We start from the raw sequence: 24,525 nt of genomic DNA, 5'->3' as shown, positions 1-24,525 counted from the left end.
CCATGTCCCATCTTCAGATTTCACGAAAAATTCTTGAATGTCTACTTTCACCTGCCGCAGATGTGGTCAAAGGGTTGCGGCCTAGTTCACCCCCCATCGCTTATCTGCAGCTTTTGGACTCAGCCTTTGGTACTGTTGAGGATGGGGAAGAACGTTTTGCCCAGTTTATGAACACCCTTCAAGACCCGGGTGAGAAACCATCCACATATCTCCAGCGATTGCAGTTAGCATTGAACCTAGCTGTGAGAAGGGGTGGGGCTGCACCAGCCGATGTAGATAAACACCTACTCAAACAATTTTGTAGAGGATGCTGGGACAATTCTTTACTTTCCTGCCTGCAACTTGAGCAGAAGAAAAGCAACCCCCCTTCATTTGCTGACCTCTTGCTGTTACTGAGAACAGAAGAAGACAGGCAGTTAGCAAAAGCTAGTCGCATGAAGAAACACATGGGCACCACCAGGCAACGTGGCCAGCTTCAACTCCAAAGTGCATGGGCCTGTGCAGAGCCAAAAGAGAAGTCAGAGGTCAGTCTCAGTGTTATCAAGGATCTGGGGAGGCAAGTAGCCAGCTTACAAAGCCAATTAACCTATTTGATGGCACAGAAAAAGACAAAGGGCGCTGATAACAGGGGAGCAACGGGGAAAAGTCAAAGCAAAGTACAAAAACCAGACAGTGCTAACACAGACATGCTAAAACAAGCCAAGAAAAAGCAGACTTACAGACCTAGGCCTTGGTACTGCTTTAACTGTGGGGAGGATGGGCACATTGCCCCAGTTTGCACAGACAGGGCAAACCCTGCTTTAGTAGCTGAAAAGAAGAAACAGTTAGAGGAGAAGCAGCGCATGTGGGACGCACAAAACAGTCTCAACTTACCTTTAAACGACTAGCAGTTCCTGTTGCGGGACAAACAGGGACTGAAGAGAGTCAACAACGTCCCTCATACGTAAACAGTAAAGACGAGGCTGAAGTTTGTGCTAATCTAAAGCATTCAAGTAAGAATCACCCTTTTAGACTCCCTAAGGGGTTGGTCGGTACAAAGAGTACTGCTAAAGTCAACATAGAAGGTGAAGAAGTTAGCTGCTTACTAGATACAGGTTCCCAAGTAACAACAGTTCCCCGGTCATTTTATGAACAGCACTTTCCAGAGCAGGAGATTAAGCCACTATATAATCTCTTGGAGGTGGAAGGAGCGAATGGACAGTCCGTACCCTACTTGGGTTACATAGAAATGACTATAACCTTTCCAAAAGAGTTCATTGGAGCGTCAATGGATGTAAACACCCTCGCTTTGGTTGTTCCTGACATTCAAGCTACTTCACAGTCTCTTGTTCTTATAGGCACCAATACACTGGATGTACTGTATGACATGTACTTTGAAGCCGGATTGACCCGCCATCAACCAATTCCACATGGCTATAAAGCAGTTCTTAAATGTCTTGAGCTCAGACAAAAACAGATCAACAACAATCAACCCAGTGTAGTAACATTGCAAGGCAGAAGTTCTAAAATCATTCCAGCTGGTGAAACTGTAGTAGTTGAGGGAGTTGCTGTAGCCTATTGCTTGCAGAATGAGAAGTTTGTAGTCATTGAGCAGCCATCTTTACCCTCCTTGCCGGGTGGCTTGCTGGTAACGACTAGCTTAGTCGACATTCCTCAGCAGCGGCCCTATAAGCTACCAGTGGTCATCAGCAATGAGTCTGACCATGATATAGTCATTCCTGTTAAATGTGCGATTGCAGAGATAAGTGCTTACCAGAGCATCTTGTTACAGGAGCACAGTGTAGTAAAACAATCAGAACCCCTCTCAAAGTCACCAGAGGCACAGTCAAACAACAGGCAGGACCTAAACTTCAATTTCGGTGAGTCCCCAATTCCATCTAAGTGGAGAGAACGCATCACTCAGCAGCTCAACAACATGCCCGACGTGTTTGCACAACATGACTTTGATTTTGGCAGAACAGATAAAGTGGCACACAACATAAAACTTTCAGATGAAACTCCTTTTAAACAGCGTGCAAGACCGATACACCCACAAGACATTGAAGCTGTTCGCAAGCACATTCAGGAGCTTCTTGATGCAGGAGTCATCAGAGAGTCAGAGTCACCGTTTTCGTCACCGATAGTGGTGGTCAGGAAAAAGAATGGCCAAGTCCGGTTTTGCATAGACTACAGGCGTCTGAATCTTCAGACCATAAAAGATGCATACTCGCTCCCAAAGCTGGAAGACACATTCTCAGCGCTCAGTGGTTCCCAGTGGTTCTCTGTCCTTGATTTAAAGTCTGGTTATTACCAGATCGAAGTGGAGGAAGCAGACAAACCCAAGACTGCATTCGTGTGTCCACTTGGGTTCTGGGAATTTAACCGAATGCCTCAGGGAGTGACTAATGCACCGAGTACATTCCAACGACTCATGGAAAAGTGCATGGGGGACATGCATTTAAAGGATGTTCTAGTCTTTATTGATGATTTGATTGTGTTCTCAAAGACTCTAGAGGAGCATGAAGCAAGGCTGATGAAGGTGCTCACACGCCTTAGAGAGTTTGGGTTGAAATTATCACCTGAAAAGTGTGTCTTCTTCCAGACGTCAGTCCATTATCTTGGTCATGTCGTTTCCAGGAATGGAGTCGAGACTGACCCGGAGAAGATTGCTGCTCTTAAGACTTGGCCAGTCCCAAAAAACCTGCGAGAGCTGAGATCTTTTCTTGGATTTGCTGGGTACTACAGGAGGTTTGTTAAGGGCTACTCTAACATCGTTAAGCCCCTCCACAATCTAACCTCTGGTTACCCACCTTCTCACAAGAAATTAAAGTCAGATGAGAAAGCAGGTTAGTACCGAAATCCAAAGGAGGTCTTTGGGAGTCGCTGGACACCCGCTTGCCAGCAGGCATTTGACCTGGTTATTGAGAGCCTTACCTCCGCCCCTGTGTTAGGTTTTGCTGATCCTCAGAAGCCCTATGTACTCCACACCGATGCAAGCACCACTGGACTCGGTGCTGTTTTGTATCAGGAACAGGAGGGTCAGTGTCGAGCCATAGGATATGCAAGCAGAGGATTGTCAAGGAGTGAGAGTCGCTATCCAGCACACAAGTTGGAATTCTTAGCACTCAAGTGGTCAGTGACAGTAAAGTTCAGTGATTATCTCTACGGCCACCACTTCACCGTTGTTACTGACAGCAATCCGCTGACATACATACTGACATCAGCAAAACTTGATGCGACAAGCTATAGGTGGCTGGCAGCACTGTCCACGTTCTCATTCAAACTTCTCTATCGTCCAGGAAAGCAAAATGGCGATGCAGATGGACTGTCGCGCAGGCCTCATGGGGAACTGGCTGATGATTGTAAATCTCAAAAAGAAAGAGAGCGCATAAGACAGTTTACTCAGAGTCACCTCTCTGATCCAGAAAATATAGATGCAGTAGATCAAGCTGTTGTGCAAGCAATCTGTGAGAGACAGCTCATTTACATTGTCAGTTATGATGGCAAAGATTCTTCAGGTGGAGTTGCTTTAGTTGAATCTCTGGCTATCTCAGCTACTGCTGTGCCTGACAGTTATGGAGAAGAAGATCACCTTGGTGGGTTGCCGGTTGTCCCCCACCTAACTGTGGCAGAGCTTGCGGGTAGACAAAGAGCTGATCAAAGTATAAAGCATGTAATTTCCCAGATCGAGCAGGGAGAAAAACCACCCCCAACCTTGCGACATGAACTCACTGAACTTCCACTGTTGTTGAGGGAGTTAAATCGCCTTGAACTCCGTAACAACATCTTGTACCGGAGGCGCCAAGTGGGCTCTCAGACCTTTTATCAGTTCGTGCTCCCTGCTGAACTGCGTGACACAGTTTTGACCAGCCTACACAATCACATGGGTCATATGGGGGTTGACCGTACACTGGATCTTGTAAGGACCAGATTCTTTTGGCCAAAGATGGCTCTGGATGTCGAGAGAAAAGTCAAAACATGTGGTAGGTGTGTACGGAGGAAGGCGTTGCCTGAGAGAGCTGCACCTTTGGTAAACATTAACACCACCAGACCCCTTGAGCTCCTCTGTATGGACTTCCTCTCCCTTGAACCTGACAAGAGTGGGACCAAAGACATACTAGTGATTACAGATCACTTTACTAAGTTTGCGGTTGCCATACCAACACCTAACCAAAAGGCCCGCACAGTGGCAAAGTGTCTGTGGGAGAACTTTATGGTTCACTATGGAATGCCAGAAAAGTTACACAGTGATCAGGGACGTGATTTCGAGTCCCGCACAATAAAGGAACTCTGTCGAGTGGCTGGCATACACAAAGTAAGAACAACCCCATACCACCCTAGGGGCAACCCCGTTGAGCGATTTAATCGCACCTTACTAGGCATGCTAGGTACTCTTGAAAGCCCAGAGAAATCTCGTTGGCGTGATTTTGTAAAACCCCTGGTCCACGCCTATAACTGCACCAGGAATGAGGTGACAGGATTTACACCATATGAACTGATGTTTGGACGTCAGCCTCGTCTGCCGGTTGATTTGGCGTTTGGATTGCCAGTGCAAGGGGGTCAGAAAACATCACACGTAGAGTATGTGCAAAACCTGAAGTCAAGACTTGAAGACAGCTACAAGATAGCAATTGAAAATGCTGCAAAGATAGCACACAAGAACAAAATGAGGTATGACCGGCATGTGACTGTTTCGGACTTGGAAGCTGGAGACCGAGTATTGGTCAGAAACGTTCGCATTCGAGGGAAACATAAGATTTCAGACAAGTGGGAGTCAACTGTCCATGTGGTGGTGAGGAGAGCAGGTACCCTGCCCGTCTATACAGTCAAACCTGAAAATCAGGATGGTCCTTTGAGAACACTGCATAGGGACTTACTCCTTCCATGTGGTTACTTGCCTACAGAGGTCAACAAGGCGCCTGACCAGCAGCCCGCAAGGCGCAGGCCAGCAACCCGGGCAAATCCTACTGTGGATGAGAATCAACTCTCAGATGATGAAGATGAAATCATTCCTGTTTACTGTTTCAGAGAACCCCCAAATGCTCAGTTTCCCACAATCCATGACAGTCTAGTGCAGCCTGATCCAACTATGTCTACTGTGCAGGATAAACAGCATACTGAACCTGCAAGAAATTGTCCTGTTGAGAGTCCTGTAAATGCTCAAAATGTGGATTGCACTGCTGAAATTAACGAACCACCTGATATGTCCAATGGTGCCTCAGATAGTCCCCTCACACTTAATGATCCTAACTGTCACCACAACGACGCTGAGGACCTGCTTACCAAAAGAGTCATGCTTGATGAACAAGTTGAGGAAACTGTTATGACCGAAAATAACTCACCTGGCAGTAAAAACCCTGTGGAGGAACAAAACTTACTTGATGATGACATCCAAACCGAGCAGCTTCAAGTGTCCTCTGACATCTTAGAGAGTGGTAAGGAGATGAGTCGTAGTGGAAGTAAAGAACCAGATGAGGAAACAAAGGATAAAACAGTCAGGAGATCAGAAAGAAACCGTCAGCCGTCAAAGAGACTTGACTATACTGAGCTCGGAAACCCCTTTGTCACAGTTGTTAAATCATTTTTTCAGGGGTTAACTACAGCTGTGGCTGACATTTTAAGTGATGGTGAAGACGACGCGTATCCTTCTGTCCTGTACCCTGAAATACAAACAGTTCAACCATTGCCATGTACAGGGACGTACATGAGTTCAAGGGGGGAGAGTGTAGCCAGGTTTAATAATGAGAAACACTATTTAGCCGTCTGACCCAGTCACAAAAGGGTTAACTTTTATTTCTTCTCTTTGATGGACATGTAAGTGAGCCAATGGGTGAGCTCTGTGAGATAGTGAGCTGACCAATCAGCTGCCCGCTAGGCTCTGTTACAGTTACACCTCTAGTTTCGCGTCACTGCACGTTCTTTTGGCGCTTGCACTTGAGCATAGAAGGCTGCGTTATCTGCTTGAGTGTAAACGAAAGCTGTGCCTGTATCCACTGTTGTCACGGAGCTAAAGGCAATGGATTCCGTTAAAATGGTCAGGGTTTGGTAAAAAGTGGGAAACATCGTGCAGAGGTCCTGGAGAGATACAGATCCAGACGTTCCGAACGTTCTTCGAGAGACTCATTGATTCCCAGTCCAGGTGGCTGGGTGGCGAGCCAACCGTGTTTGACAACGAATCAAAACGCTTTAGATGAACTGTCCGGATCATCCTCTTCATCTTCTTTGTGGTAGGACAAGCACTAACTCAACCTAAAAATAAAGGGCCCCAACGTTGAAACTGCATTCTTGTCTACAAAGGCAAGGTGAACCGAGGATAAACTGAGCTCAAAAGTACTGAAAAAGAGGGTTTTGTTTTGTTTATGTGCGCACTTTATTATTTTAGTTTGTTATTTTTCATAAATGTGTTTTTTGTATGTATGTACTACCCTGTGAGTTTAATACAGGTTATCTAAACTGTCATTCTGGTGTGGTATTCTTTTATTTGATGTTCAAGTCTCAGGCTCTTAAAAATCTAGCGTCTGCTGATTCTGGTCCACATCGTATCCATAATAACCTCTGTGCTATTTTAGACTATTAAACCTATGTACATTATTTCTACTGTCTAGTAATAAGGGTTACATCATGTAACCACAAGATGGTGCCTCAATTAGTAAAGCAAACTCAGGTAACAATACAGGTGACACAGATGATGAGCTGACGACTGATACATGTTATTGTATAGGATTAGTTAAAAGCAGTTTAATTTTGCTAATCTAATCTAACTTGTGAAGTGACAAGGACTTAAATCCACTACAAGAAAATAGTTCTTAGAAAATATTTACCCTATCCTGACCATAATTACTGATTAAAAATAGACATGTTAAAATAACCAGAGATACTTGAGAACTGTCTGTGATTGGTGGTTACGTCTGTTTTTAACAGGATAGACACTTTTATTTGACAGTTATGAGAAAGGAAATCATGGGAGAGAGAGAGGATGTGACATGCAGCAAAGGACCGGGATTTGATCCATGGTCGGCTGCGTACATATACGCATTTAACTTCGCTATGCCATGGCCACCCCACTCTAGCTTTGTGTCCCATCTTGGCCACCCCCCAAAAAATGTCCTGGATACGCCACTGATGCGCTCACGGGAAGCGCGCTCATAAACTTTTCAGTATGGGAGTGCACCCAAACACTTGGGTGTTTTTTCTCTTCTCCGTAAATAAATCTTTTAGCAGAGCTACAGCAAGCGTTTTTCTGTGGTGGAAATACATTAGCTACTAAAACTCCTTTGTCGTTGTGTAGAGCGCAGTGTAATGAGTGCATGGTTCTATAGCAACGACAGCCATGGGAAAATCGGTACGAATTTTACTATTAATAATAAAAGATAAGCTACTGTGCATTATAAATGTCAGGAATGTATCTTTATTGACTCATTCTTTTTATAGAGATGATTTAAATGCTGAAATATGAGGTTTATCTTTATATAAAACCCTTTTTTGTGTGTTAACCTTTTTTAAGTTTAGTAGGTAAAATGAAAGACACTCCTTTAAAACAAATCTTTAATGTTATTAACTTGGTGAATTGATTTCACTATGTATACGTGTTTTTGAACACGTTTCTGTGTATGTGATATACCATACACTGTAAACAAAAAATTCTGTAAAAAAACAGATAATGTACTGGCAGAAAATTACCAGTACATTTTCTGTTAAATAACGGACAGTTCCTTCAACTCTAAAACGGAAAATTCTGTATATTAACAGTACATTTTCTGTTAAACTATGGAAAATTTCTTCAATTCTAAAACTGAAAATTCTGTATATTAACAGTACATTTTCTGTTAAACTATGGAAAGTTCCTTCAAATCCTAAACGGAAAATTCTGTATATTAACAGTACATTTTCTGTTAAACTATGGAAAGTTCCTTCAACTCTAAAACTGAAAATTCTGTATTTTAACAGTACATTTTCTGTATTATTCAGATAATCCTTACACATAAATTTAAATTTATGGCATATCTTTTGGTAACAAATAATTCAAGAACAATATTTATAAATTGAACATGCTTTATTTTTGTAAACATTTTCATGTAAACATTCTTAAATGCATTCAATGGGTGGATAAAGAAATATATATATTTAACATCAATTAAACAATGTGCAAAACACCATAAAAAGTGCTTGTATTGTGGAATACGTTTTTAGACAAACAAACAAGGGACAGAATTAAAAGAAAACATGAGCAGGTACTTGCACAATATTGGTAGACATGAGCAGGATTGCACAGAAATATAAAGTCGAGATTCAAAACATTTTCAAATGAAATTCAATACAAATACAGAAAAAAAAAATGGAATATGAAGACATGGCAGCTGTTTTATCATTAAAAATTGCTTTAGACTTATAGTCAATAGTATAGTGAAATGTTAGTGTTGAGATTTCACTTTAAAAGAACAATATTCCTTAAAGGGAAAAGGGTTCACCCAAAAAAGAAATGTAATCCATGCAACCCCAGTGGTTTAACCTCAAATTTATGAAGCGGCACAAATTATTTGTGAAAAAAAAAACAAAAAAAACATCTCAAAACATCACAAAAAGATATAGATAGACAGACAGATAGCCGAGATAGAAAGATGTTTGCCAATATTGAACACTCATAATGATTAATAATAAGAAAATAAGAAATAAGAAATTAAAAATACAAACCCACAAGCAGCATGCAGGCTGGTGCTTGGCATGCAGAAGTACAGCTGCAAAGCCCTACCAATAGATAAGACCACAAAAGAAACACTGTGAAACAAACCAACGAGTATTACTTATTTGTCTGACAACGCAAAGCCAATGTGTTCGTTATGCACACAGACTGTGGGATTTGATCTGTAAGGCTGATAACATTTTTAACAATTTTAAGTCACATATTTCCTTCCTACACACGATACTAATTGAATGAATGAATGAATTAATTGAACTGGTAAAGAATGACTAAGGTAACAGGCATTAATATAATAGCAGTGATGTTAAATTTATAATGTCTGCATGTCGTCTATAACAAAAGACGTAAACATAACAATAACTTACCTCATTTGTTATTTGCAAGACAAATCATTTAGTGTGCGATAAAGTACTTGATTTTTTTTTTGCTTTAAACAACAAAAGACAATTAAATAAGAGCATGTATGTGTATAATAGTGTTTGCACTGTTAAAAAGTTAAAAAATTCATGAAGAAATCAAGAACTAATAGAAAGTCAAACCATTTATAAACAAATGAATATAAAATACACCAAACCAGTAATACAAAAACAGCTGCAGTTTTTAAATGTCTGCAATTCACATAACAATGTACAAAGCAATATTACAAAGTGCTTATAATGTAAACATTTTTTTAAGAGAAAAAAAATTAAAACAATCTAGCTGTATAATAATGATGTAGCAACAAAGATAACATAAAAAAGTGAATTTTAGAGATTTAGAAAAAACTACCAGAGCACCAACGTTGCCCTCAATATCATTAATAACATTTTCTAGATTTGTCTATAACAAGACTATTGTCTGTCCCATTTGTTCTTAAGAGAAGAGCATGAAGTGGGACGCTGGGCTTCATGTGTTTGCGTTCGAGTTATTACCTTTTTCCATGTGCCAATTTGAGCAAAACTACTGTTCAGTCCAAATTTCATTGTGAGCTTTGAAAAAAGAAAACTCAAATGTTCCATCGATTTTCAAAGTTGTTCAAGCCACACAGGAATTTCAACAGTCTTGGAGGAATGTGTTGCTTTTTTGTGCCCTTCATCTCAGCCTTTGACCCTCGTTCAGGATTTATTCCCAGGAAAACTCTTTAAGAAATGAATACACATTTTTTTGTTAATCAAGTAATGAAGTTAATAAAACTGAAATAGAGAAACATGCAGACAGGGTTTAATAGACTCTTTCTTTGAGTACTTGTTTGACACTAACGCTTGTCTAAGACGAGTGTATTTTTTTGATGGGGCAAGTGAAATTTTTATAATGAGTTAATGGCTTCAGAATAAATTAGATTCCTTTTTATTCCCTCTGACAAGTAAACCAACAATTGACACATTTTAAGACTTAAAGAGAACATTCATCCACAAATAATAATTTACTCACCCTCAAGTTGTTCCAAACCTGTATGATTTCTAAATACAAAAGGATATATTTTGATTACCCAACAGTTGATGTGCCATTGACTTCCATAGTATCTCTTTCCTACATGGAAGTCAATGGTTACCGTCAACTGTTGGGTAATAGAAATATATTTGTTTTTAATCAAAAGAAGAAAGAAACTCGTAAAGGCTTGTGACAACACAAGGGCAAGTAAATAATTTTTTTTTGTTTTTGTGAATTATCCCTGTAATGTCAGGCACTGATTAAATGATCATTGCAATTCTTAACATATACTGCATTTAATCCTGGAAAAAGCAAGATTCAATAATTTTCTGAAATTTTAAAAAGCCCCTTTAAGAACAGCAACACAACATCATGCTATATACTCCCAACATTTAATGTGTGGCTTTACCTTTGGATGAATTCCAGGGAGAGTGACATCTCTTTTGGGTATTTGATGTTCAAAACATAAAACAAAGAGAAAGCGTAACTCAGGGCCACAACAGGGGAGGTGATGTGATCATTAACGATTTCCTGATCCACAGCAATCGACCATCACCTTAAACAGACAAATATTTTAAAAAAAGGACAAAACAAAACACCATATTGGTTTTAAGTGGTCTTGTAGTTTCAGTCTATGTTCAAAGTAAACAGCATGCAAATCTGGCACAAATCCGATTTTTCTGCTCAGAGGTGACTTGCTTTAAACAACAAAAGACAATTAAATAAGAGCATGTATGTGCATAATAGGCGTTTTAAAACCAATTTAAAAAGCCACATAGTTTGTTCCTACATTCTGTTGTTCCTAATAATCGAATGAAAGACTCAACTTTTTTAAAGTGTTAAATAAATTACAAAAAGAATACAAACCAATGATAATACAGGGGGTGCTTGGGATGCTTCGTCCAGCAGCAATTCTGTCCTGTGGGGAAGATATGAAGGAATAGTTCAGCCAAAAATTGTAAAGAAATGACTAGAGGGGGGAGATAAACATAGATTCCCACACAATCATAAATAAATAAGTGAAAACCCACCTCGTTTTGGCAGTAAAGGTGATCAGGTGTTTCCTTAAAAAAATTGGCAATACCAGAGATCAGCTGTACTGGATCATCAGAAAGTTCAATCTTCATCCCTTTTGAGTTAAGGAAGTCTTTGATGGTATTTCCTTTTTTCGCTAATTCTTCAGGCAGCTTTGTTTGCACCGGAAAGCCAACAAGTGTACATGTGTGATCAAACAGGTGAACGGCTTCAAAAAGGAAAGGCCACTCTTCCATTAAAGTTTTTACAGTGCTTCCTTTGTTGATGGTTGCACGCTGGATGCAATACGTTTCACCCATCATTTTTCTAATGCAGGACTCCTGAAGATCATGGGATATGAAGGCACTTTTCAAATCATCTTGTTTAGATTTGAGTTCATCTGTAGCTTCAATAGCAGGCTGCCACTCCACACATCCATAACGATCTGAATGTGTAGATTTTCTCCTCACCGCATCTCCATCCTCTGCTGGCCTCTTTGAGCTGATGGTTAAGGGTCTCCGAACATTTTCAACTCTATTTTCAAGCTGTATAAAGAGAGCATCAAATCCTGTGCCAATTACTTTTGTTCCATTGAGCTCTCTGTCTTGGAAAGAGCAGGGATATTTGTCTACAATCTGCTTTGCAATATCCCGCAGCTTTGCTCTTCCAGGCCTTCCATTTACTTTACTGAGTACATCATCCATGACGATGCGAACTAGCTCTCTTCTCTCACTAGGCTTTGGCCTTTTCTTTTCACTTAGGACAAGCATGAGGTTTGAAGGCATTTTGTGCCACGGTACAACATATACCTCATGGGTTGTGGAACACTCCATAGAACTTTGTTTCAGAGATGGTGTTGGGGGCACATGGAAATCCTGACGAGGATTTGTAGAATTGGAGCCAAGCACAGCTTGTGACCCTACGCATAACATAACCAAAAATTAACAACATGAGCAATGGACATGATTTAAAGGGATAGTTCACTTTGAAATTAATTTTTGATATGTTTTAGCTTACCTCCACAGTATTTTCAATTGTGATATTTTTAGGTCAAACCGTTGTTGTCTGTCAATAATATAATGGAAGTCTATGGTCACCACCTCAAAGAGCATGCACAGAGAAGTCCAGATTAAACATGATTTAAAGGAACACTCCGACTTTTTGGGACTTTAGCCTATTCACCTTACCCCCCAGAGTTAGATAAGTCCATACATACCTTTTTCATCTCCGTGCGTGCTATAAGTCTGTTTGAGGCACCCACCGCTAGCCTAGCTTAGCACAAAGACTCGATGTGACTGGTTGCAGCTTTCATACTGATCCAAATGAGTGGCAAAATAACGCAAACGTTTTCCTATTTACATGTTGTGATTTGTATAGTCACATAATGTACAAATAACAAAGTCAAATGAGACACAGACATCTTTTAACCGTATAAAACCTGGGAACTATTCTCTGAAGGCGAAGCACTGCTACTTTGACGGCGTAATAACCGCATCACCGGAGACACGCCGTGGTGAGGAGCGGAGAGTTCGCTCGGTGTTTGGGTAATAGAGTCAGCAATTTATAAATAGTAAAAGCGTAGTTTAGAGTCATGGGTTTTCGCTCTATTGTAAATAGCTGCGACTGTAAACAGGGGAGGTAATACCATGTTTCACAGAATTCCAACTAAAAACGCTGACTGGAAGAAGAAATGGCTTACTTACTCTGGATATTTATCCTAAATAGATTATCAAGGGACATTATGTTTGCTCGGTACATTTCAATGAGGACGACTATTTTGAAAAAATGGAATTTGCCACACGGACCATAATGTGCTGAAGGATACGGCCATCCCATCGATAGCACACAGGACAAGTGGATCACCTGCGGCTGAGGTAAGTGTTCCGTTATGTTTTTAGATGACCTACTGTAACAGTGCCTTTAGCCAGATCTAATGTAACGTCAGTGACACTATTATATGATTAGGGTATGAATATGTTTTTATCTTGATGCGGTGCGGACGCGCTTGGAAAAAAAAAACGAGCGCGTTTACCGCGTTGAACTTGCACCCTGCGCGCGGCGCGCCTAGTAGCCTAAATTTGAAATAACCATGGAAATAACGAACTTGAGCGTGCAAAAGGGTACGATAGGCTGTGAGTTCATTGTGCAAAAACAATTTGTGCTATTACTTTCCCCTTATTCTATCCTATAGTAATGCAATATACTGTATATTATATAGGCAAATGTATTTACTGTTGAATACATTTGGTTCAGCTAATAAATTGCATTTAAAATATATTGATTCCTGTAATAATAATTATTTATTCATGTGATATTTATAAATCTGGGTGCGTTTTTGGTTGGAAATCAATGAAACATGGTACTGTATTACCTGGTCTCCCCTGTTTATTGTCACAGCTCATACAATAAAGCAAACACCCATGATAAACTTTGCTTTTCTATCTAACGTTAGTAATTGCTGACTCTTTATTCCAACGCTGAGCGAAGCGAACTCTCTGCTCCTCGTCACGGTGCGTCTCAGGTGATGGTTATCACTCTGCCCAAGTAGCAGTGCTTCCCCTTCAGAAAATATAGTATTTATACGGTCAAAAGATGTCTGTGTCTCATATGGCCTTGATATTTGCACACTCTGTGACTATACAAACCACAACATGTAAATAGGAAAACGTTTGCGTTATTTTGTCACTCATTTGGATTAGTATGAAAGCTGCAACCATTCACATCCAGTCTTTGTGCTAAGCTAGGCTAGCGGTGGGTGCGTCAAACAGACTTATAGCACGCACGGAGATGAAAAAGGTATGTATGGACTTATCTAACTCTGGGGGGTAAGGTGAATAGGCTAAAGTCCCAAAAAGTCGGAGTGTTCCTTTAATGACTCGTAAATACAAGTCAAGTCACATTTATTTATATAGCGCTTTTCACAATTCAGATTGTATCAAAGCAGCTTCACAGTGATAACATGAAAGTAGTACAACACAGATCAATAATATTGTTAAATATTAAATAACCCCAACTAAGCAAGTCAAAAGCAAGGCGACAGTGGCAAGTACACATTGATGGCCTAAGACACGAAACGAGCGGTTTGTGTGAGAAAACAAACAGTATTTATATCGTTTTACCTAGGGCGGGGGTAAACCATTATTAACTAAACGATTAGTTGGGCGATTATTTTATCGATTAGTCGACTAATCTAATGACTGAACGACTAATATGATTGTAGTGAAGTCGTGTGACGTCAGTACAATTTGGTAGGTGGCCAATTAGTAATTGCCCATTTGGGGTATATAAACCTTTCATTCAGGCATCTTGGTGTGCGTCATGGTTGAAAGCCCGCCCCTTCCGTTGTAAACACCGACTGAGTGTCCTGCTGCGTTGCTGAGGGTTTGTGCGTGTGGGTTGCTGCTTACTCCCAGGTAGGCTTGGTACCATCCCGGGGCGTAGGGGGAAGTTTTTTTTTCTCTCCCTGATTTGGATTGTGGCAATTTGTTCCAGTATGATGTGCCTTCAGCGCTTCCATCGTTGTGGCATCGCAATGTAATTGATCAGAGCACCAGCTGTTTCAGTCAACGAGCCTGTTAAATGATTCTCTGGTATATGTTGACGTGTAACTGGATCGTACTCTCTGGTAGGTAAACTGGGTTAGTATTTTGTGGCATTATCGGGTGGGTAACTGGTCGATCACTTCATTAGTTATAATCCTCCTTGTTTACTGTTTTGAAGGTTTTCGTGGACTCTAAAGTGGGCTAATTAAGTGAGCAGTCGCATTAAACGGTGCGCTCTCCCTCTCCGTCACGCTCTCTCTCTCTTTGAAGCCACGCTGCTGCTTTCTCCACATCGATACGTTTAAGTCAAGCGTGTATGCGGGCCTGAGGATTATTTGCTTTTTTTGCTATTAGTTGGCATTTTCTTTAGTATTGTTTTCTTTTGTTGATCAGTTTTCAAGTTATGTAAGTTTGAGTGACTGTCTGTCTGGAATAACTGCTGGGTGTGTTCCTGCAGCGGTCATTTGAAATTGTTTCAATTGTTTTTTTTATTTTATTTGAATTGTCTGTCTTTAATTCGTTAATAGTATCCATATATTGTTTGTCTTTTTGGGGTGTGTGTAAGTGTTTTTTTTTTGTTCTTCTTTTGTTCTTGCTATTTTAAAGTCAATAAATTGACTTTGAATATTGTTTTTTTTGTTTATTACTTTCAGTTTCTTATGTATTTTCTTTTTCTCTTTTCCTTTAGGAGCTGAGGCCCTCCTGGAGCGGGCTGGTTGTCTGTTTTACAGCAGGTTTTGTTCACTGAGAATGTTATTGCAGTTTCATTATTGCCGTGTCACTATCGTTGGCTATTTGCAGTGAATTGGGTGGGTGTAAGAGTGGTTGCTGTGTTTCTTATGGTGGACCTGCTGCTGGCACACTAGCCTGCTCCTGTGCTGAAGCCTCAGTCTCCGACGTTAAGTCAAGTGTGTTATTAATTTTGTAAAAGTGTATTGAGAATTTGGTGAGCTTATTATAAGCCGTGTGAGGTTTATTGTGAATTTTGTTTTTTTTGCTTATTATTTTTTTGACCGTATTTAAGCCAATCATGACCTGTGAACTCCTGTTTTTAAAGCACTGTTGATCAACTTTTAACGTCAATAAAACAATTTTTGTACGGAAGCCCATGCCTCTTGCCTTTTCTAGGTGGAACGTATTTGTGTGCTATATCGAGGTTATTTTCCCCGTTAACTTGGGGTGGCGTAGTCACTAAAATTGAGCCACTTGCTACATGTGGCGCAGTCGGCAGGGTCCACAGGATTTTTGGCAGAGGCGTGGGACCGTATAGTAGTTTGTATTGTATGTATGTTTTGTTTTGTTTTTGTTTTGTTTTTTTGGTCTTTTTTCTCTCTCTTTCTTTTTGTAGGAATAAAGCAGCAGCGTGTGCTCTGGAAACCTTCAGTGACGTTCCTTGAGGTTGAGTATAGTGTATATATATCTATCTATCTATATATATATATATATTTTTTTTTATAATGGAGGGAGAATTACAGGAACTTAAAGAGCTTGTGGCTCAACTTCGAGCTGATAACGAGAGATTGCGACAGGAGGGAGTGTCTGTTCTCCAGGGGGCTAGCATTCCTGTACCCAGCACTTCTGTCACAGGCTCTTCCTCTATACCTTCATCAGTGACTGGTACCAATACTCCAGCAACTGATAGGTTTGTATTTGTGCCCCGAGATAGGTGGTGCCCAAAATTTAGTGGAAGGTCTGGAGTGAGTATTAATGAATGGGTTGAGGAAGCCAAGGCATGCATGAGAACCCGTTATTTATCCCCTGCAGATCAGGCCTTCTTTCTGTTCGATCACTTGGAGGGGGAGGCGCGAGAGGAGATACGATATCGTTCGGACGAGGAACGTGGGGATCCGGAGAAAATTATTAAAGCACTGCGTGAGTTGTATGGATGTTCGTTGTCGTATATTTCCCTGCAAGAAGCTTTCTTCTCTAGGAGGCAGCAGGAGGGGGAAACGCTTTTGGAGTTTTCACTCGCCTTGATGAGCCTCCTGGAGAAGGTAAAGCGACAGTCTCCGCATGCTCTGGTAAACGCTGAAACAGTGCTACGTGACCAATTTGTTGAACACGTTAATGATAGTACTTTGAGACGAGAGCTTAAACAGCTGGTGCGCCGACAACCTAATTCCACTTTGTTAGATGTGCGGAGCGAGGCCCTTCGATGGGAGCGGGAAGGGATGCCAGGCGGTGCAAGGGCCCGAAGTTTATCTGTCCCGTTGGCACATGGGATTCAGTATGGTGTGCGTGGGGATACACTGGTGGGGACCCATAATTCGTTTCAAATGTCCGAATTGGGTGAGTTAAGAGAAATGCTGAAAGTACAGCAAGAGCAATTAAATCAGCTAACACAAAGTTTCGCCCGATTGCAAGGTCCAGACGTGCGTAATCGAGTTCCTCGTAATGGACCTGTAATTTGTAGAAGGTGTCAAAAGCCAGGCCATTTTGCCCGAGAGTGCGACGGGGAGCGAGCTCCCCAACGGGCCCCGCATTCCATGTTACCATTCGCTGGGGGTAAGCAGCCTTCCAATTCTGCACAATCGGAAAACTAGTGCCCACCGTGCTGCAGAGCCACAGCTCGGTTGGGGAGTCTAATGGCTCCGCGTTGACAAATGGTTTAGTTCATACGTCTCGTTTAATGTCCTCCTGTCCTCATCTTGTTGTATCTATAGGTGGAGTGCTGTTGCCCTGTTTGGTGGATACCGGCTCCATGGTCTCCACCATTACAGAGAGCTGTTTCCGGCAGCATTTTGAGCCATTGGGTCAGGAACAACTTCGGTCATGTCAATGGTTACAGCTTCGTGCCGCTAATGGTTTGTCAATTCCTTATCTTGGTTATATTGAGCTAGATATTGAGCTCTGTGGCCAAGTCGTTTCAAATTGCGGGGTGCTTGTTGTCCGAGATCCTCCTGGTGGCTTGTGTGATCAGGTTCCGGGCGTTCTCGGAATGAACGTTCTGAAGCGATGCTACCAGGGGCTTTTTGGACAGCATGGCCCTGCCCTCTTCGAGTTGCCAGACGTGTCAAAAGCCCCGCATTTCGTATTTCAGGCACTACAATATTGTAGTGATGTTAACACTACAAATAGCCTGAATCGCATTGGTATGGTTCGAGTTCGAGGCCGTAGGCCTTGTCGTATTCCAGGAGGCACGGTTAAGTTTGTTCCGGCAACTTGCTCCGAGGAATACTCTCATGGAGCTGTCCTTTTTGAGCCTCCGGGGTCCGGTTTGCCTGCTGGGTTGCTAGCCTCCCCGGCGGTAGTTCAGGTAAGCCAGGGGACTGCCTATATACCTGTAGTAAATGTTGGCGTGACTGATGTGATGCTTTATCCTCGTTCCATGATTGGCACCTTGAGTGGTGTTTATGTGGTGAGTTTGCCCGCAGGTGTTACTGAAGTTCAGTCAATTGTGGCTGTTGTGGGCGCTCAGAATGCAGAAGTGGCATCTACTGTGCTCGAGCAGGTTGAGGAATTGGATCTGTCAAGTTTATCAGAGGTCGAGCGGTGTCAGGTAAGGGCGTTGCTCTACAAGTTCCAGTCGGTGTTTTCCACCGGGGAGGGAGATTTGGGTTGTACAAACTTAATCTGCCATGATATCCCTTTAGTAGATGAGACCCCTATTCGTCAGCGCTTCCGTCGGATACCTCCATCAGAGTATGAGGTAGTAAAAGCCCATATAAACCAGTTACTTGAGGCTGAGATCATTAGAGAGAGCTGTAGTCCATTTGCTTCACCGATCGTGCTGGTTAAGAAGAAAGACGGTAGTCTACGCATGTGCGTTGACTACCGTCAGCTTAATTCCAGAACTAGAAAAGACGAGTTTCCTCTGCCCCGAATTGATGAGTCCTTGGATTCCCTGAGTGGTGCCTGTTGGTTTTCGAGACTTGACTTGGCCAGTGGGTATAATCAGGTTCCAGTCACTGAGAAAGATCGGTTTAAGACGGCTTTCTGTACACCTTTTGGACTCTTTGAGTGGAACCGTATGCCCTTTGGCCTGTGCAATGCCCCAGGCACCTTTCAGAGGTTGATGGAGCGGCTATTCGGGGATCAGCAGTGTCAATCTTTGCTTTTATATCTGGATGATGTGGTGGTATTTTCTACCTCGGTAGCTCAACATCTGGAGCGTTTAGAGGTTGTCCTGAGTCGGTTAGAACGTGAAGGACTCAAGGTCAAGTTAAGCAAGTGCGCGTTTTTCCAGAGAGAAGTAAAGTATTTGGGTCACGTCATATCGGCCGAAGGGGTTTCAACCGATCCTGCAAAGATTGAGGTTGTAGCCGATTGGCGACGTCCATCTAATGTGGGGGAGCTGCGTTCTTTTCTTGGTTTCGCTAGCTATTATCGCCGCTTTGTAGAGGGGTTTGCCAAATTGGCTGGCCCCCTGCATAAGCTGGTGGCGGCGTGTTCTAGTTCGGGATCTAGGAAGCGGGCTCTTCGTGGGTTTACAGAAGGGGATTGGACGGAGCAGTGTCAGGGGAGCTTCGAGGAATTGAAGAATAGGCTTACTACCGCCCCAGTGCTAGCTTATGCAGACTTCTCCCGGCCCTTTATTCTCGAGGTGGATGCTAGCCAAAGCGGGCTTGGCGCGGTCCTCTCGCAGGAACACGGAGATAAGGTGCGCCCTATAGCATATGCCAGCCGCAGTCTTAGGCCCACTGAGCGCAACATGACCAACTATAGTTCCATGAAATTGGAGTTCGTGGCGCTCAAGTGGGCCATGACAGAGAAATTTAGGGAGTACTTACTGGGACAGAAGTGCATTGTTTACACGGATAACAACCCCCTTAGCCACCTGACATCTGCTAAATTGGGAGCCACCGAACAACGTTGGGCTGCCCAGTTGGCTTCCTTCGACTTTGAGGTCCGGTATCGCTCTGGGCGAAGTAACCGGAATGCGGATGCTCTTTCTAGACAGCACCAGTTTTCGCAGGAGACACGTGATAATTTCTTACCAGGGACCGTTATTCCAGCAATGGTAAGGCAGGCAGCTGAGGCAGAACCAGTAGTACAGGTCAATCAGGCAGTGATCACCGCTTTGCCCAGTTTCTCAATCGAAGACCTGAGCCCCTTACAGGAGGCGGATCCTGATATTCAGAGAGTTTTGGCGTTTTGGGAACAGGGGTCTTTTCCCAGCTCTGCAGAGCGCCAAAATCTTTCCAAGTCTGTGTTAACTTTGCTTCGGCAAGGGGATCGTCTCGTAAAGAAAAATGGGGTATTGTACCGCCGTGTGTCACGCCCTGATGGTGGTGAGGAGGTGCTACAGTTGGTTTTACCAGTAGCGTTAAAACGGGATGTATTGACCCAATTGCACCAGCACCATGGACACCAGGGTGTTGAACGCACTACAGAATTAATACGGCAGCGGTGTTATTGGCCAGGGATGTCGGCGGAAGTGGCGCAGTGGTGTCGGGAATGCGAGCGATGTCAGCTGGCCAAGGACACCCAACCACTTGGCCGGGGTTTTATGGGCCATGTCCTAGCCTCTAAGCCAAATGAGATCTTGGCTATTGATTTTACCATGCTTGAGCCTTCTTCTTCTGGACATGAGAATGTTTTAGTGTTAACAGACGTGTTCAGTAAATACACCCTTGCCGTTCCGACCAGAGATCAGCGGGCCGAGACCGTTGTACAAGTTTTGGTCACAGAGTGGTTTTTCCGGTTCGGGGTCCCAGGTCGCATCCATTCCGACCAGGGTCGGAATTTTGAATCGGCCCTTATGAGACAACTCTGTGGGTTTTATGGGATTGAAAAATCCCGTACTACGCCTTATCACCCAGCTGGCAATGGCCAGTGCGAACGGTTCAACCGAACCCTTCATAACCTCCTTCGCACTCTGCCAGCTTCTAGGAAAAGGGATTGGGCGTCTTGCCTTCCGCAGATCTTGTTCTGCTATAATACCACCCCCCATCAGTCCACCGGTGAGTCTCCGTATCTCCTGATGTTTGGCCAGGAACCTAGACTGCCTGTTGATTTTCTTTTGGGTAGGGTTCAGGAACCTGGGGAGGGCGGGGTCCATGAGTGGATCGTAGAGCATCGAGCAAGGATGCAAGTGGCATTTGAGGGTGCTAGGGAACGCTTAAAGGCGGCTGCTGAGTACCGTAAGAAACGGCACGATCAACATGTTCGTGATGCACCACTGAGGGAGGGTACACTGGTTTATCTCCGTGATCATAGCGTGAGAGGTCGTCATAAAATCCAGGACCTGTGGAGCTCGGTGTTGCATCAAGTACTGCGGGCACCAAAAGATGGAGGGTCTGTGTATACTGTTGCACCCGCTGGTGATTTGGGAAAAGTTAAGCGTGTTCATCGTTCCCTGATGAAGCCTCGAATACAGCAAGACCCCCCAATTGTTGAGTGCCCTGCTAGCCCCCCAGTTAGCCCGTCGTCCTCACTAGGGGACGCCGACAGTTTAGATCTGTGGGTGGCTGTAGAAGAGGCTTTGCCGGCCGTGTCAGACCTGCCGGCACCTTGCATGATTCCAGTAGCACCAGTGCCACCTTCTGTGGAAGGCATGGGGCCCTCTGTAGAGTCCTTGCCTCCTGTAAACAATTTGGTGCATGACGTGGATTTGGGTCTTCCTGGCACATCCATCTTTCTTTCCTCAGACCAGTCTAGGGATAGTGCTGAGGCTGTGCGACGAACGAGACGTGCCACAGCGGGGCAACATTCTAACATCCATCATCTTTTTTTTTTTTGTTTTTTTTTGTTCTTCTTTTGTTCTTGCTATTTTAAAGTCAATAAATTGACTTTGAATATTGTTTTTTTTGTTTATTACTTTCAGTTTCTTATGTATTTTCTTTTTCTCTTTTCCTTTAGGAGCTGAGGCCCTCCTGGAGCGGGCTGGTTGTCTGTTTTACAGCAGGTTTTGTTCACTGAGAATGTTATTGCAGTTTCATTATTGCCGTGTCACTATCGTTGGCTATTTGCAGTGAATTGGGTGGGTGTAAGAGTGGTTGCTGTGTTTCTTATGGTGGACCTGCTGCTGGCACACTAGCCTGCTCCTGTGCTGAAGCCTCAGTCTCCGACGTTAAGTCAAGTGTGTTATTAATTTTGTAAAAGTGTATTGAGAATTTGGTGAGCTTATTATAAGCCGTGTGAGGTTTATTGTGAATTTTGTTTTTTTTGCTTATTATTTTTTTGACCGTATTTAAGCCAATCATGACCTGTGAACTCCTGTTTTTAAAGCACTGTTGATCAACTTTTAACGTCAATAAAACAATTTTTGTACGGAAGCCCATGCCTCTTGCCTTTTCTAGGTGGAACGTATTTGTGTGCTATATCGAGGTTATTTTCCCCGTTAACCTGGGGTGGCGTAGTCACTAAAATTGAGCCACTTGCTACATAAAGGATATTTTTCTGCTGCTTAATTAATAAAAAAACAATGTATCTCAAATAAATACTAGCATACTGAATCAAGATACTATAAGCTGGCTAACGTTAGTCTAATGTTATGTATTTGAACACCATCATTATAACTCTACAACCGCCAAAACCGTGTTATTAAAATATTTTTTTTAAAACATTTTTTATCATAGAGAGTGTTTAAATATTATTGTCAGCTGAGGAGGGAAACGGAGGCGGAGTTAGTGGTGCGATCGGAGGCTGCTACTGCTGGAGATGAATCGGGAGAGGTTTGTGCACCTACTGATCAGAGCGCGTGCTGACACGGAGTAAAAGTCTTGTTTATACTCGACACGTCCGCACGAGCGCGAATGTGAGTGCGGCAAAAATGACGCGTTGGGTGCGCAAGACCAGGAAGACTGTGGCTGGCTGTGTGTACGCCTTTTTTTGTAACAGCGCGCGCGTCGGAGCCGCGTCCGGGATGAACGACTTAAAGCCGAATCTGCCCGAGCTTGTACGTCTCACCACACCGGCACCCAGTTTGCGAGTTTTTTTTTTCTTAAGGGTTTGTTTACTGTGTGTGATTCATTTAATGGATAGCACATTCACTTCTAGTTGTCTTCGTCCTCTATTCTGCAATGTTTCGGTCACCCACGTGTGTGTGGCAAGCTGTACCGCCGGGAACATGCAAAAAATAAATAAATAAAGAAGCGTTGACGCAAAAATATGACGACGTCATCGACGCGCCGCTACAGCACTAGTTTTAACTCTTGTAATCACAGCCACGTCCAACTGATCTGACAGCACGGGCGCTTCGGTCTGCGCCAGAAGTGATCTCTCGCGCATGTACGTCACTCACTGTTTACAAAAAGAAGATCTAAACATCTTTAGACATACAGGAAATCGCAATGGAAGATGATTTCAATATTTATTTCTTCATTGTGAAAGGTAAAACATCCTTGAGGTAAGCTAAAACATACCAAAAATTAATTTCAAAGTGAAGTATCCCTTTAAGCTATAACAATACAGTATATGGTACATGCGAATACAATCAATTTGAATATCTATTTTTACACTTATAAAACTTCAATAAATAAAAAAATCTATAACATTTGTTGACCATACTAGATTAGGGTTAGAAATCTAAAAACTTACCTGAATTGAAAGCTTGAATTAGTCTTCTACACTGAATCGGTGGCAGAATTCCATCAACGTCCTCGATCTTGACAAAGCTAAGGTCATCTACACAGTTTACTCCAACCAACTCAAGTCTAGCCATAAGTGAATCCATCAGATCATTGCTGAGTGATGGTATAGCTTTCTTAACCATATATTTCACAAGCTCCATAGTGGCATATGTTTAAGCGGGAGAAGTAGCCTTGCACCTCTGTGGTAAAAAGAAAGTGAAGCGTAATCACTGAGATTGTCAAGATTTTTACAGATGAGCTTATCGGAACTGTTTTTATCGCTTTCGTACAATCCAAGCTCAGGCAGCCAGCTGGCAGTTTTTCCACGCAGCAACAGTAGGACAGTTGTTTCACCTTTGATGAAAATGCTAGCTATTTGCCCTAACTGTAGCTGTCTTTTGGTGTATTTCAGTAAGACATGCATACCATTTGTGTACAAAGTGCCTCTAACTTGGACTTTATCTGTGACAACTGTGTTAATTGACGCAAGTCCAAAGTCTGCAACTGTTTCTCTTATGCTACTGTCATAGAGCTCTGGATAAAAGCAAGTGGAGTCTGAAACTTGAACCTGTGGGCTAAACAAATTGCCGCTACTCTGATATGCTTGGAACAACTGATGTCTGTGTGCAAGGGACTTAGTCACATTTTTGAAGTTTTGACTTGACCTGATGCACCTTTTGAAATAGCTATGTTTGCTTTTAAAACGCATGGTCCAAGTATGTATAAGTGGACCAAACTGTAAAGTCAAGTCAGCATAGTGAAGCAGATAGTGGTGTTTAGGTCTGAGATTTACATGTGGAAATAACTGTTGCCTCATTTCTACATATTCTTCGATCAGCACTTTCATGTAAGCAATCTGAGGCTCTGAAAGTCTAGGTGCACAGACAAATTCAACAATCTCCCTCAATAGTAGAACCAGTTGCCAAACAGCATTTTCAGCATCTGAAATTCGGTCATGCACCAGAAGAGGCAAGAACCTCAATAGCCACCAGTTTTGGGCTGCATGGCCTCCAAGCTTTGCTCCTTTGATGGGTAGAGCATTTGGCTTGTTGCTGCTTTCACCCGGAAATGATCTGAGTCTGTCATTTAGTGAACCACATTTTCGTTTTAATTAAGTAGTTCAAGCACATCGCTAGGTCATAATCTACAACTCCCTCAACCAAATCATGTGCTAGGCAGGGTGGTAATCCAGGGTGACACACGTGGAAGTTAGACAATTTGTTGAAAACACTGCTGTGTTTAATGCCCTGATGCATGGTAACTTCAGGGTGTCTCTCCAAAAACTGCACAGACTCATTGTAATTACCAGGATCTCTCTGAGTGACAACTGTAAGAGGGTTAGAGTGAAATTCATTTCTTGTCATTAAAC

The 24,525-nt window shown here is 42.6% G+C and overlaps 1 protein-coding gene across 1 annotated transcript; it reads left to right on the top strand.

Annotated features, from left to right (window-relative positions):
- Positions 1 to 1,228: 1,228 nt before the first annotated feature.
- On the top strand, positions 1,229 to 21,622 carry LOC148977480 (uncharacterized). The gene is given in 5 exon segments (XM_089135228.1): positions 1,229 to 5,744; positions 16,408 to 16,932; positions 17,057 to 17,215; positions 17,307 to 21,323; positions 21,558 to 21,622. Coding segments are annotated over 5 exon segments (9,282 nt in total).
- Positions 21,623 to 24,525: the final 2,903 nt, after the last annotated feature.

Source organism: Pimephales promelas, chromosome 9, assembly GCF_988280905.1.
Source record: "Pimephales promelas chromosome 9, fPimPro1.hap1.1, whole genome shotgun sequence".
Taxonomy (NCBI): Eukaryota; Metazoa; Chordata; class Actinopteri; order Cypriniformes; family Leuciscidae; genus Pimephales; species Pimephales promelas.
The sequence above is the reverse complement of the archived record's forward strand: the minus strand, read 5'-3'. Positions and strand labels throughout refer to the sequence as shown.